The sequence below is a fragment of the Terrapene carolina genome, unplaced genomic scaffold (assembly GCF_002925995.2).
Source record: "Terrapene carolina triunguis isolate 2854851 unplaced genomic scaffold, T_m_triunguis-2.0 Scaffold130, whole genome shotgun sequence".
Classification (NCBI taxonomy): Eukaryota; Metazoa; Chordata; order Testudines; family Emydidae; genus Terrapene; species Terrapene triunguis.
In genome coordinates, this window is record NW_020664481.1 from 20,038,093 (window position 1) to 20,052,113 (window position 14,021).

The window sequence follows — 14,021 nt, forward strand, 5'->3', positions numbered from 1 at the left end:
GATGCTGCCATGAACAGGTGCCCCTTAATGCCTATTCCCAGCTGCGGGGAGAGAGCCCAAGGGCTCGGATTCCAAGCAGGGAGGGTGCTCCCCACCCTGCCTGCCTCCCCCAGCAGCTACTCCCCCGCCCCCACCGCCTAGTCCCGTCCCCATCCCTGGCTTGGCCTCTTCCACCGCTTGCCTGAGACTTTTCCACTCTGGGAAGCCTCTGCAGCTCTTTCTGCCACCGCTCCTCTCCTGGAGAGGGTGGGACTGGAGGGCGGCTGGGGGTGGGCACGGGAGCACAGCCCCCCCTCCCCTGCAGCGATGCACATGGAGTTGGGGGACGGGGGTGCATGCAGAGGATGGGGAGGAGGGTGAGCAGCAGTGACAGGGGTACCTGCTCCTCCACTCAGCCTCCGATCCTTCAAGTACGCAACTAAGGGAGAGACAGAGAGCGGGGGGGTAGGGGGAGACAAGAAACGTTGGGAGAGAAAGAGAGCGTCAGCATTCGATCTGCCCCAAAACCAAACAACTGGGACGGCAACCACAACACGGAGAGAGCGGGAGGGAGAGAGACAGATGGCAGGAAGGATTACGCACACACACATACACACGCACACACCCCGTCTACACACACACACACACACACACACACACACACATACCATCTCTACGCATCCACACACCCCATCTACACACACATGCACATACCCACCCTATCTCTACGCACACACACACACACCACACCCCCATCTACACTCACCCACACCCCATCTACACACACACACACACACACACAGACACACCCCATCTCTACACATCCACACACCCCGTCTACACAGACACCCACACACCGTCTACAACGCCCCCCCACCCCACCCCATCTTCACAGACACGCACACCCTGTCTACACCCCCAGACCCCCTGTCTACACCCCCACACACACCCCGTCTACACCCACACACCGTCTACACCCACACCCACATACACACCCATCCCCCATCTATACACCCCCCTCAACTACCCCCTCTATCTATACTCACACACGCTCGCTCTCTCCTGGGGGCTAGCCCAGGGATGTGCACAAGGCAAGGAAAGTCGCAATCTGACTGGACAACGCTCACCCCCACGTCTCTGCCTGTCTCCCAGAACCATCCAAGGGACCGCACGGGTCTCCGCTAGGGGCAGCCAGAATGAAGCGATGCTGGATCCTGGCCACCCCCCGGAGACCCCAGAGCGGCCAAGGCCTGAGAGAGCAGAGGGGTCAGGGGAATCTCAGCTCAGTCCCATCCTCCTCCATTCCCCCATTGTGGAATCAGAGCTGGCTCTGACACTCCCCAGTGCCAGGCCGGGTCCTGTGTACAGGCCCCTTTGTCCTGCTCGAAGGTGGCAGCTGTGTTGGTGGCAAGGGGGCTGCTGGGAGGCAGGCAGGGTAGTGCTGGGCCTGGGACAGCCCCCTCTCCGCATTCCCTCGCTACCTACGCTGCTTCGCAAGGAAGTTCTGATGCCCTTTGCTGTGGGGCCTGATCCTGAGGTGCCCGCAGCTCCCAGCAGTCAGTGAGAGCTCAGCACCCAGGGAGACCAGGCCCCTTGGGCTGGGACTGGCTTTTTAAGGGCTCTCTGCCCTCCTGCCTCCCTCCAAGGGACTACCTGCCGCCCCTGTCCCCGGAGAGCAGAGCAACGCTAATTAATCTGCAAAGAGCAGGGACTGAGCGCGGTGCCCAGAGAGCCCATGGGGAGGCAGCCATGTTGTCTCACTGATCTGTGCTTTTCATACGCACCCCCTGAGTGCCGAAAACCAGCTCGGTTCTCCCCCCTCCTGGGTTCCCTCGGCCCAGGAGCCTAGCAGGGGATTCTGGCCCAGGGCACACGCTCACACAACGGGCGGTGACTCTACGCAGGCAGGACAGGGGGCAACTTAATCGAACAGCCGTGCTGTCAGCACAGCGCCGTGGGGGCAGAGCACTGGCGTGCTGGGGGCTCCGGGCACCGCACCGTGCCAGGCTGAGTGTCACACACACACACACAGATGGGTACCCCCCTCCCCCATGCTCCTGTAAGCATGTGCCCATCCACCCACCTGTGCCCTTACACACACAGTGCAGTGGGAAAGACAACTGCACACACTGGCATGCACAAACGTTTACACACAGGCCCATGTGTAGGGCACATTCCCACCACCCTGCGCACACCCGTCCCCCCCAGGCATATCCACACTCACACCCACACACACCTGGCACCTGCACTTACTGTAACCCATCCCTTGCAGGAAGTACTTAAAGGCTTCGGTCAGTTTTCCGGGCTGTTGGAGGGGAAGAGAAGAAAAACAAGGCTGAAAGGGCAGGAGGAGACGCTGGCTGCTGCGGAGACACAGACTGAAGCCCTCCCTCACCAAACCCAGTCCAAGAGACCCCATCCCCGGCAGCCCCTCCCCGGTAACCCCCCTTCCCAGGCCACGAGGAGGCTGGGGGTGGATTTCCCCCTCTCCTGGGCAGCAGGGATGCCCCCGCCCCCCAGGCCGGGCTTAGCTTTGTCTCTGGCCAGCCAGGTGGACTCTGCACATGCCCCTCCCCCACTATTAGACAGGGCCAGGGGCCACCCCATGGCAGCAGAGCAGCGGGGGCAGCTCACTGAGCCCCTTGGGCAGGGATCCCACCGCCCCCTCCAGCCCCACACACACACACACAGACACCTCTGCCTGCTGCTCCAGGAGCGGCACACAGCCAGGGTGGTGTGGGGCTGAGGACCGGGGTGGGGGGAGGGAAGAGAAAGAGCGGGGGCGGGGGGCTGGAGGACTCACCTGTGTGACTTGTGGGAGCCCCCCAGAGTCGGCCATCTGGAGGGGAAAACAGAACTCTGTTAGCGGAGGGCCCCAGGGACACCTCTACCGGCACCCGGACTCAGAGTCCAGCCCCCCACCCCCAACCCACCCGCTGCATGGACATTTCGGTGGCTGCCGGGGCAGTCTGCAGGGACCCTCTTCCAACCTGGCTGCGCAGGGGGCACCCAGCGAGGTGGGCATGGGTGCTCAGGAGTGGCGGGGGGATGGACAAGGTGCCCAAAGAGCCCTTTCCCTGCTAGAACACCCCAGTCATCTGTGTGCGGGGGACAGGCCGCAGGGACACGGCGGGGCCATTTACTGCAGACCACTCCTGCGAGAGGTCAGCCGTGTCCATGGAGGGACAGCTAGCAAGTCCTGATCCCTGAGTCCAGCTAGCAGAGCTGTTGGGGGAGGGGCGGGCAGGAGAGATTTGGCATAAGGGGGGGAGGGGGAGCTGTAGGGCGAGACTGAGGGGCGTTGGCAGAGCTGGAGGGGGGGCAGGGCTGGTGTAGCAGGGGACTCCAGGGGTTTGAACGGAGCTGTGGGGGGGGGTGCAGGGCTGGTGTAGCAGGGGGACTGTAGGGCGGGACTGAGGGGCGTTGGAAGAGCTGAGGGGGGCAGGCTGGTGTAGCAGGGGACTCCAGGGCGGGACTGAGGGGCGTTGGCAGAGCTGGGGGGGGTTTCGGGAGAGGAATAGCAAGGCAGGCCAAGAGGCGCTGGCAGAAATCAGAGGGAGAAGTCTGCACCACTCTCATCCCCGGCTGATGGCCAGCCCCCCCCCCCCCCCCAGTGGGCAGACAGCTGACGGACCCAGATTACCTTCAAGAATGTGGTGTTGATTGGATCCAGCTTGGAGTTACACTCCACCTGTCAAGGAGAAGAGCAGAGCTGAGGAAGGTCAGAGAGCAGAGCGCTGGGGATTCCCGCCACACCTCCACGGCAAACGTTTTTAACCACTGGAGCTATTTACCAGGGGTCGTGATGGATTCTCCAGCACTGGCAACTTTAAATCAAGACTGTCTGGTTTTCTAAAAGATCTGCTCTGGGAATTAGGTTGGGGAAAGTCTCTGGCCTTGGAATCTATGAATCGAAGGCTGCCCCACCCTCTGACTCTGTCCCAGACTGGCCTCGCTCTCCGTGCGCCCAGAGCTAATTCTCCTTCCTGGGGCAAGAAAGCAAGGCAGAGAGAGCCAGAAAGTAGCTGAGGGATTCCTCCATTGGCCTTTGCAGTTGGGTTCTCCGAGACACAACGCCCTGTGGCTGCAGCATCCATGCCAGGCGGGGCTCGGCTTGGGGTGAATCTGGGATGCAGGCAGAGGCTGTGACTTGGAGAGAGCAGCCCTGCCTGCAGAAAGTGTCCTGCAAGGTGGGGCAACGGCCCCCCAGTGTCCGTAGGGAAAGACTGACTTACTCTGTGTCTGCCTGCAACGGGGAGAGAGCAGGGGGCGGAGAAGGGAAAGTGGCAGGGATGGGGGCATGCAAGGGGGAAACCCTGTGGAAAACAGGAATTCATTCTGCAAAAAACCGGGAGAGCAGGGAGGAGAGAGAGATGCTGAGAGAGAGGGAGAAGAAAGGGACGTACAACAAAGGAAAAAGAAAATCAAAACATCGACAAATTTTGTTTTTCAACCCGCTCGAGAAGAAACCGACTCTCAGGGAGCGAGGGAATGAGAAACCGCTCAGTGGAGAAGAGAGAGCGGGGGTGCAGCAGGGGGAGAGAATCTGGAGTCCTGCCTTAGTCTGGGGAGCCAGTTTAAATCTCCCTAGCGTGAAGGCTGGTGTATTGGAACAGCCTGAAAGTGGCACAGGATGCCGAGGGTCTGGGCAGGACACGACAGCGCCCTAGGAATGCCCGCTCCTGCCAGGAGGAGAAGGTGTGCTGGTGGCAGGCTGGGGAGGGGTGTCTCTTGTCTGTGTCTGGGCATCCGGTGACCCTCCTAGCAGGCAGCATGGGGTTTAACCCTTTACTCACCACCCCATCTTCGGCAGGCGCGTTGTCCCCCACCACCAGCATGACGGGGCAGCTGGAAACACCAAGAGGAGGAGAGTGGTCAGAGGCTTGGTCTTTAACACCCGGTTGCAATTCAGCCCCACTGGGACCAGCGTGCGACTTACCGAAGTGTTTTCGCATTGGGGACAGTCCCGGGCCGGTTAATGTCCAGGTCTCTGCGGCTGAGGGGGAGAGAGGGGGGCCAGAGGTTAATGCCCCAGAGCAAAATGGCAGAGCTCCCAGAATACTCATAGACAAAGCATGCCAGCAGCTTCCCCGGCCTGAAAGCGCCTCTCCGTCCGGACACAAGAGGGCAGCAGAACCCAGCCCAACTCATGGAAACGTGGAGTGATCGTCTCCGAACCCCAGCACATACCACAATGGCAAAGTCTTGGCACAAGCGCTGAGTTCCCAAGGTCAGAGGGGTTAACGAGACTCTTGGCCGTCTTCCTCCTGCCATTGCAACCATGCGTACCCCACATGGCCCCAGGCCTGCGGCAGGGCCAAACCACTTGCCTGACACCTGCTGCCCAGAATGGGGCTGACCGGTTTGGCCCACCACCCCCTGCCCAAAGCAGGGCTGGCTCACATGCCCAACCATTCCCCAGCCCAGAGCATAGAATCACAGAAGGGTGGGCCTGAAAGAGACTTTAACAGGGCATCTAGTCCAGTCCCCTGCACTGAACGCAGGACGACATAATAACTAGACCATCCCTGACAGGTGTTTGTCCAACCTGTTCTTAAAAACCTCCAATGATGGAGATTCCACAGCCTCCCTAGGCAATTTATCCCAGTGCTTCACCACCCTGACAGTGAGGAAGTTTTTCCTAATGTCCAACCTAAACCTCCCTTGCTGCAATTTAACCCCGTTGCTTCTTGTCCCATCCTCAGAGGTTAGAGAGAACAATTTTTCTCCCTCCTTGTAACAACCTTTTATGTACTTTATCGTGTCCCCTCTCAGTCTTCCCTTCTCCAGACCCAATTCTTTCAACCTTCCCTCATAGGTCATGTTTTCTAGACCTTTAATCATTTTTGTTGCTCTTCTCTGGACTTGCTCCAATTTGTCCACATCTTTCCTGAAATGTGGCATCCTGAACTGGACACAATACTCCAGCTGAGGCCTTATCAGCGCGGTGTAGAGCGGAAGAATTACTTCTCGCGTCTTGCTTACAGTGCTCCTACTAATACATCCCAGAATGATGTTCGCTTTTTTTGCAACAGTGTTACACTGTTGACTCATATTTAGCTTGTGATCCACTATAACCCCCAGATCCCTTTCTGCAGTACTCCCTTCTAGGCAGTCATTTCCCATTTTGAATGTGTGCAACTGATTGTTTCTTCCTAAGTGGAGGACTTTGCATTTGTCCTTATTGAATTTAATCCTATTTACTTCAGACTCTTTCTCCAGTTTCTCCAGATCGTTTTGAATTTTAATCCTATCTTCCAAAGCACCTGCAAGCTCCCATCTTGGTATTGTCCACAAACTTTATAAGTGTTCTCTCAATGCCATGAAGATATTGAACAGAACCTGACCCAGAACTGATCCCTGTGGGACCCCACTCGTTATGCCCTTCCAACATGACTGTGAACCACTGATAACTACTCTCTGGGAACAGTTTTCCAACCAGTTCTGCATCCACCTTATCGTAGCTGCATCTAGGTTGCATTTCCCTAGTTTGTTTATGAGGTCATGCGAGACAGTATCAAAAGCCTTACTAACGTCAAGATATACCACATCTACCGCTTCCCTCCATCCACAAGGCTTGTTACCCTGTCAAAAACAGCATTCAGGTTGATTTGACATGATTTGGTCTTGAGAATTCCATGCTGAATGTAATTTATCACCTTCTAGGTGTTTGCAAATTGATTGCTGGATTATTTGTCCCATTATCTTTCTGGGTACTGAAGTTAAGCTGACTGGCCTGTAATTCCCCGGGTTGTCCTTATTCCCCTTTTTATAGATGGGCACTAGATTTGCCCTCTTCTACTCCTCTGGAAACTCTCCTGTCTTCCAGGAGTTTTTGGAGATAATCACTAATGGCTCAGATATCGCTTCAGTCAGCTTCTGGAGTATTCTGGGATGTATTTAATCAGGCCCTGGTGACTTGAAGACATCTAACTTGTCTAAATAATTTTTAACTTGTTCTTTGCCTATTTTAGCCTCAGATTCTACTTCGCTTTCACTAGCGTTCACTATGTGAGACGTCCATTCGCTACTAACCTTCTTGGTGAAAACTGAAACAAAAATGGCATTTAGCACTTTCGTCATTTCCACATTTTCTGTTATTGTTCCTCCCCCCTCCTCATTGAGTAATGGGCCTACCCTGTCCTTGGTCTTCCTCTTGCTGCTAATGTAGTTGTAGAATGTTTTCTTGTTACCGTTTAGGTCTCTAGCTAGTTTAATCTCGTTTTGTGCGTTGGCCTTTCTAATTTTGTCCCTACATACTTGTGTTATTTGGTTATATTCATCCTTCATCATTTGACTAAGTTTCCACTTTTTGTAGGACTCTTTTTTGAGTTTCAGATCATTGAAGAGCTCCTGGTTAAGCCAGCCTGGTCTCTTGCCGTACTTCCTATCTTTCCTACGCAGGGGGATAATTTGCTCTTGTGCCCTTAATTATGTCTCTTTGAAAAACTGCCAATAATTGATTTTCCCTTTAGACTTGCTTCCCATGGCTCAGATCCCTGAGTTTGCTAAAGTCTGCCTTCTTGAAATCCATTATCTTTATTGTGCTGTTTTCCCTCCTACCATTCCTTAGAATCATGCACTCTACCATTTCACCATCATTTTCACCCACACTGCCTCCACTTTCACATTCTCAACCAGTTCCTCCCTATTTGGCAAAAATCAAATCTAGATCAGCCTCTCCCCTGATGGCTTTCTTCACCTTCTGAAATAAAAAATGGTCTCCGGTGCATTCCTAGAACATGTTGGATAATCTGTGCCCTGCTGTGTTATTTTCCCCAACAGATGTCTGGGTAGTTGAAGTCTCCCATCACCACCAAGTCATGTGCTTTGGATGTTTAAAAAAAGCCTCATCCACCTCTTCTTCCTGGTAAGATGGTCTATCATAGAGTCCAGCCATAACATCACCCTTGTTTACACCCTACCCATATGTCCCACTGCCCAGAGAGGGGCCAGCCTACATGCCCCCACCACGCCCTAGCTCGAAGCAGGCCTGGTACGCATGCCTCTCACCACCCCCCTGCCTGGAGCATGGCTTATCCAGATGTTGCAACTCCCCCCTGCCCAGAGTGGGGCCAGCCAGCACACCGCACCACTCCCCTGCCAGAGTGGGGCCTAGCCATGTGCCCATTGCTCCCCTACCCAGAATGGGGCTGGCCCATGCCCCTGCCATCCCACTTGCCCAGAGCAGGGCTACTCCCCTGCTGGGAGCATGGCCTATCTGTGTGTCCCACTGCCCAGAGCACACGAGCGCAGTGACAACCTCCCCCCAGGACCTTGGGCACCAGGTTTGCCATTTGTTCCCTTTAGCTGGGTTTTCGGTGATGCTCGACCCAGCTGCAATTTGATTACCGCCCCCAGAGCCCCTAAGCAATGGGGGTGCCCAGCTCAGGACCTGCCTCTCGCAGGCAAACAGCCCCACTCCGGCCATGGTCCCGTTGGGAGTGGGTGGTGGCCAAGCTAGAAAGGCCAGACATGCTGGGGGCTATTTCCCATGCCTCTGGCTGCTGTTCACCAAAGCCTGGGTCTGGGAGGGTGCTGGGTGCGAATCCTGCTCTGCGTATCTGGCTGGGGGCAACACGCCATGTACCACCCTGGCTCTCAGAGCGTGGCCTCCTGCACCTCGTCCCTAGGGGGCCAGGAAGCAGCAGGGCTCTATGGCTACCCTCATGGGGTCTCGTGCTCCTCGACCAATGAGCTGCACACGATGGTCTTGGGCTCTTCGTGGCACCAGTGGAATCCTCAGCTCTATTGCCTGCCATCTCCAAAAGCTGCCACCCTCCCATTCCCGCCCTGGTGCCCATCGCCCTGCCCCACCCAGGCCCCAGCTAACAGTGGCCATTAGCCACGAGGCACAATAGGGTCACCCCGTGAGGTCCTCACCCTCTGCCTGGTCTGCACGACAGGAGACGCGTGCCACTGCGGAGAGGTGAGGGGGCCAGTTACCTGTTGTACATGTTCCAGAACAGCTGCAAGTTGTATTGGTTCACCACACTCCCAATCTGCTGCCGATAGCTCTGCACCAGCTCCGTGTTGCTCACCAGCTCTTCCTGTGCAGGAGGGGCGAGAGAAACGAGAGATCAGCTGGCCCGCGGCAGGGAGGAAGGGCTCGGCATGTGTGGTATGCAGGAGAGACAGGCTGGGGGGGACATGGGGACTGATCTGAGTGCAACAGGGGTAAAAAGACCCAGTTTCCCCCAGGATCACCGGGGTTGGGGGGCCCCTAAGTCCTAGGCCCTCAGCCCGCAGAGCATTCACACCCTGCAGGGCTGTATTTGCGGGAGGGGAGTGCTAGTAACTAACTCCCGAGATTGGCCTCTGGCTGCCGCCAGGAGACGGACCGAAGCTGCAGACCTGGGATCTGGAGTCTGAACACGGCCCAGTGCCTGGGTCCAGGACAGGGGTTCAGCCCGCTATAAAGGTGAGGCCACTTGAGACACTGGGAGTCAGATCTGGCTTCAGTTTTCCAAGAGTTGGGGCTGGCTCCTGGGGATTGGTTCTGACCCATCCCGGTAACTAGTTTGTGCTGAAGAGGCTGTAGTCTGGGAGAGGGGTGCCAGCCAAGGGAGCAGAACATGCATCACCTATGGGCTGTGGGGCCCTCCAGCTCTGCATCCTGGGGGAGACGCCCCACGTTGTGCCCTACAAATCCAGTTGTCGATGGGCCCCTCCAATCCATCCTGGGCACAAGCGGGCAAAGCACTCACATCTGTGCTCTCTTCGGGGGCCTGCATCTCATGGCAGCCCTGCAGCTCTCCTCCCCCCATGGCAGGGGCAGGGACACAGCCCCGCTACAGACAGGACCAGAGAGGGAGGCATCTCTTGGCCTGTTCTTCCCCCATAAGTCACAGCAGCATGGCCAGGAGACAGCAAAGCAGCCTCAGTTGCTGATCCAGTCCAGCCGTTAGCTGGCTGACTCTCTGTCTGGACTGGGCACTGGCCCTCTCTCCACCAGAGTCTGATCTGAGCAGGGTAGCTGTGAACGTGTCCAGTGCTCTCCCCCTTACCTGGCTGAACAGGTGAGATAACACGGTGTCAGGCAAAGAGCTGGTCAGGCCAGAAAGCTGCGGACAGAGAACACTAGAAGCGTTACGCTGATGCCAGGCACTGCTCACTCCCACCCCTGCACCTTCGCCACGGGACCCCTCCTCGCGATGTTCACTGGAGACAGGTAGGCGTCACTGGAGCCCCGAACCTGTTGAGCCGGCGGGGAAGAGCAAACAGCTGCTCCGGCTCGGACCAATCGGAGCAGAAAGGGAAGAGGATGCTCTGGAGCCCAGAAAAATCTGCTGCTCAGCAAGTGAAGAGGAAGGGTCAGAGACCATCCTGTAGCCCAGGGAAGAGCCAGGTGATGGTATCTGCGGTGAGGTGATCGCCCATGCCTGGAGCTTCTGCACCCTGGACTACCCAGGTCCATGTCCCCCAAGGGCTGATCTCCTTGGGGATGCTGACTTCTTTAACCCCTAGGGCAGTGGTCCCCAAACCTTTTTGTCTGTGCCTCCCTCCTCCACCTTACCTGGTCCATGCCCTCCTGGGAGCCACAGTCGGGGCTAGGGGCTATGGTTGGGAGTGGGGCCAGTGCTGCAGCTGGGGCATCGGCCAGGAGTGGGGCAGTAGTCAGGGCTGGGAGCCAGGGGCCGCGTCCGGGAGCAGGCTCGCAATCGGGGCTGGGGGCTGCAGCCAGAAGCGGGGCCGGGAGCTACGGCTGGGAGTGGGGCCGGGACCAGCTGGTGGCTGAGGCCAAGGCCGGACCTGCAGCTGGGGCTGGGGGCAGGGCCGGAGTGGAGCTGGGGCCAGAGCAGAACTGGGTGGGGCTCCCTCCCTGCCCCCAGTCGGCGCTGGCCAGGCCCCGCTGCACACTCCCCCCAGGGGGGCACACCCCAGAGTTTGGGGACCACTGCACTAGGGGAAGCAGGCACGGCCCCTGCACACTCCCAGGACAGCTCCATGGGTGGATCTGCAGGCAGGATTCGGCCACGGGAGACTATTTTAAACCCAATGATTCGCGTTATTCCTTCCCACTCCCAGCTCCCTCCTCTCCTGAGCACGGAGGCCTCAGTCAAGGCTGTGCCTGAGGAAGACACTGTGTGGTGAGACCAGGCAACACGGGCTGTGGTTAGTCTGCAAGCTGGGGAGCCACAGAGAACCACAGGGTGTATGTGTCCCCAGCAGCCTCATGAACGAATTCCCTTTATATTCATTACAGCCGAGCCCCGGCTCTCCTGTGCCCCAGGAGACCCTGCTCCAAGTGATTTCAGCCCAGCTGGCGTCTGAGAGGTGGACGCTGCTCACCTTGGTGGCTGCCCAGTCAATCCAGCCTTTGCCGTTGGGGTCGATGTTCATCAGGACGAGCCCTTCCACCAGATCCGGGAAGATCAGCTGCAGCCAAGCAGACACAGAGCTATTGCTCACGGCCGTGGTGCGACGGGAGAGGCCTATGCTAGGGGGGGCAGTTAGCAGATGTGTGGAGATCCTTTACTGACAGCGATGCCCTTCTCTGGGGGCAAGGGATGGGTGGGAGACCACGTCCTCGGACAGACCCTCCCACCACCTTATGACACAAAACAGGCCAACCAGTGCCAACGAGGTAAAGGCTTTGCACACCACGGCTCTGCCCCTCTGCCCACAGAGAATCTAGAACAAGGCAGCCAGGCTCCCTCCCTGCAAGGCCTGGGAGCAGGGAATGGTACTGAGATGGCTCTGGTAGATAACAGCCCCCTGCTGCCAGACAAGGGGAGGGCATCCACGCTCCGCCTGCTGCACCTCCCCGCACTCTTTGACACCAAGGAACTGCAGGGATAGAAGGAACTGCCCTGAAATGGCAGAGGCCCTTCCTGTCGGCCTGAACCCAGAGGGCTGTCGCAGGCAGCTCCAGGACCCAGCCCCAGCCTCTCGTCCGTGTGACTCATAAGTGCCTACAAGATATCCCCAGCTCTATGGCTCCCGAACATCCAACGTGAACAGCACCATCTCCAGCTCTCTCAGCGCCCAGCCAAAATCACCCCCTGGATGAAGAGCAGCTGGCTAAAGCCGAGCTCTGGCGAGATGCTGGTTGGATGCGGGACGCACTTTGAAGCACTTGTCTCCTCTCTCAGATTCCCCACTCCTAAGAGAATCTGGTACCCCAAGGCTATGGGCTGGCATTGCTGGGGGCTCCTCAATGCTATTGGATATTCAAATAGCCACAGTGGCAAAATACACCCACTTTGATTGGCCAGGAGGTTGTGTTCCATCCTATCAGAAACAGCCGTGGCTACAGTGATCCACACATGGATGACCTCCTTGATTACTGCAACTCCTTCCATTCAGGAACGAGCCCCATACCCTGAGAAAGCTCCCGCTGGTGCAAACAGAGCAGCTCTCCCTCTGCCCCGTGACCTCCCTCAGAAGTGGGTCACACCTGCCCTGCTCTATCGGATCCTGGGTCACTGCAGAACGCTCCCAGCCAGGGCTCACTTACAGCAAACTTGGCCAGGACATAGGCTCCTGCTCCCACGCCGATTCCGATCACGTACTTGAACCTGAGAAACAGAGACAGAAGTGTCCCTGTGCAGCTCCCAATAGTCCTTGCTAGGCCAGTCTGGCTTTTTAAGGAGCCTCTAGGTAAGGCACCCGGAGCAGCAGAGAGAGAGGGAAATGGGGCTGAGGCAAGAGGAGGCAGTACCCATAGGGCCCTGGCTGGGTCTCCACATCCTGGGCTCTTTTCCTGGCTCTCAAGCCCTGTGCAAACAGAGTTCCTCGTAGCGTATAGGAATTGGGTAGCATCCCTTTAAATAGGTTGCGAGCCCTCTGATAGTGCTCACCATATTCTGGGTCTTAGAAGCCGCCAGAAACAGCTATACATGACATTCCTTCTCGTCTGTTAATAAACCTGCCGCCCGTCTTCCCTCTCTCGCTTTAATGGCAGCGTCTGACTAACAGAGCCCGTAAAATCAAGGCCAGACGGGTAGGGAATATGAGCATCCTATGACTGTCACCGCAGCGTCGTCCTGAGCCGCGAAATCCAGCCTGAGGGCTGGCACTGCACCTCGGAGCGAGAAGGCTGCTGCCCACGGAACCTGGCCAACTGCCGTGCTAACCCCCTCACACACTGCTCCGCCAACGTGCCCCTCACCTCGGGGTGAGACAGGCGTTCAGTCCCCTTGGCAATTCCCTGACGAGTGGGGCCCTGAAGGAAGCCAGCTAGAGCCAGACGTCAGGGTGGCTTTGGTGAGGTGGGAACTGGAGACCTCCCAATTTGTTCCCCACAGGGCACCGATCAGCTGCTTACTACTGACCTGGGCTGGATTCAGACCCATGGGCCAGAGGGGACAGGCCCTGGGGTGCTGTTCCAGGCCCCTGAAATGGAGGAAGCAGCTTCCCTTATTCCGTGCCGTGAAGGTGACAGCACAAACCACTAGCAGGGGACAAAGAGCGTGAGTCTCTTTTGGCTCTGAGGTGACTCCGCACGGCTCTCCCAGGGCGTGGAGGGGATTGACCTGTCTCACCAGGGGGTCGCCGAGCCATGGCCGAAGCGCTGACTGTTCTCAGCTCCAGCCAAGTGGACAGAGCAGGAGAGCAGGGAACAGGCTGTGAAGCCTGGAACCCCTAGTGACCTGGTGTTCTTCGGTCAGTGGTGCAGTGCGGGCGTGGGTGCTTTGATCCCCGTTTTTCAGCCAGGCCCAACCCTGCATCGCTTGTGCATCCCAAATGCCACATTATGGTTTCTACCTCCCTACGCCCCCTGCCTGCCCCTGGCATTTTTCTTGGCATCCCACCCCTCCCTGCTGGCCCCACGCCACGAGGTCACAGGCCCCTGACACTTACCCGAAATGCTGGACCACACTAGGGAGCATGGCAGCCAACTGGTCCATGGATGGAAACTGGTACCTGGGGGCATGACGGACACACAGTGAGAAAAGCAGGGTTGGGGCAAGGCCCCAAAGTGCCCATACAGGGGGAGCCCAGGTCTTGGGGCCAGGAGAGCCCAGGCCAGGGCTGGGAGAGGCTCTGGGCACCTACACAGCTCTCCAGGGAGGGACAGCTCTTCCCCTCCCACTCCG

General features: G+C 57.6%; 1 protein-coding gene across 5 annotated transcripts in view; it reads right to left on the minus strand.

Moving 5' to 3' along the window:
• Positions 1-14,021, minus strand: part of NDRG4 (NDRG family member 4) — a 91,149-nt gene that overhangs the window by 6,507 nt on the left and 70,621 nt on the right. For 4 of the 5 annotated variants that reach the window (XM_026652645.2, XM_026652646.2, XM_026652643.2 and 1 more), the window contains 11 exons: positions 13,786-13,848; positions 12,440-12,500; positions 11,272-11,358; positions 9,987-10,043; positions 8,926-9,029; positions 4,919-4,975; positions 4,776-4,827; positions 3,623-3,670; positions 2,783-2,818; positions 2,233-2,284; positions 380-418 (listed from right to left, as the gene is read on the minus strand). In XM_026652645.2, the coding sequence (XP_026508430.1) occupies positions 380-418; positions 2,233-2,284; positions 2,783-2,818; positions 3,623-3,670; positions 4,776-4,827; positions 4,919-4,975; positions 8,926-9,029; positions 9,987-10,043; positions 11,272-11,358; positions 12,440-12,500; positions 13,786-13,848 (656 nt within the window). The remainder of the gene's footprint in view (positions 1-379; positions 419-2,232; positions 2,285-2,782; positions 2,819-3,622; positions 3,671-4,775; positions 4,828-4,918; positions 4,976-8,925; positions 9,030-9,986; positions 10,044-11,271; positions 11,359-12,439; positions 12,501-13,785; positions 13,849-14,021) is intronic. The other variant, XM_026652644.2, reaches the window with a different exon arrangement.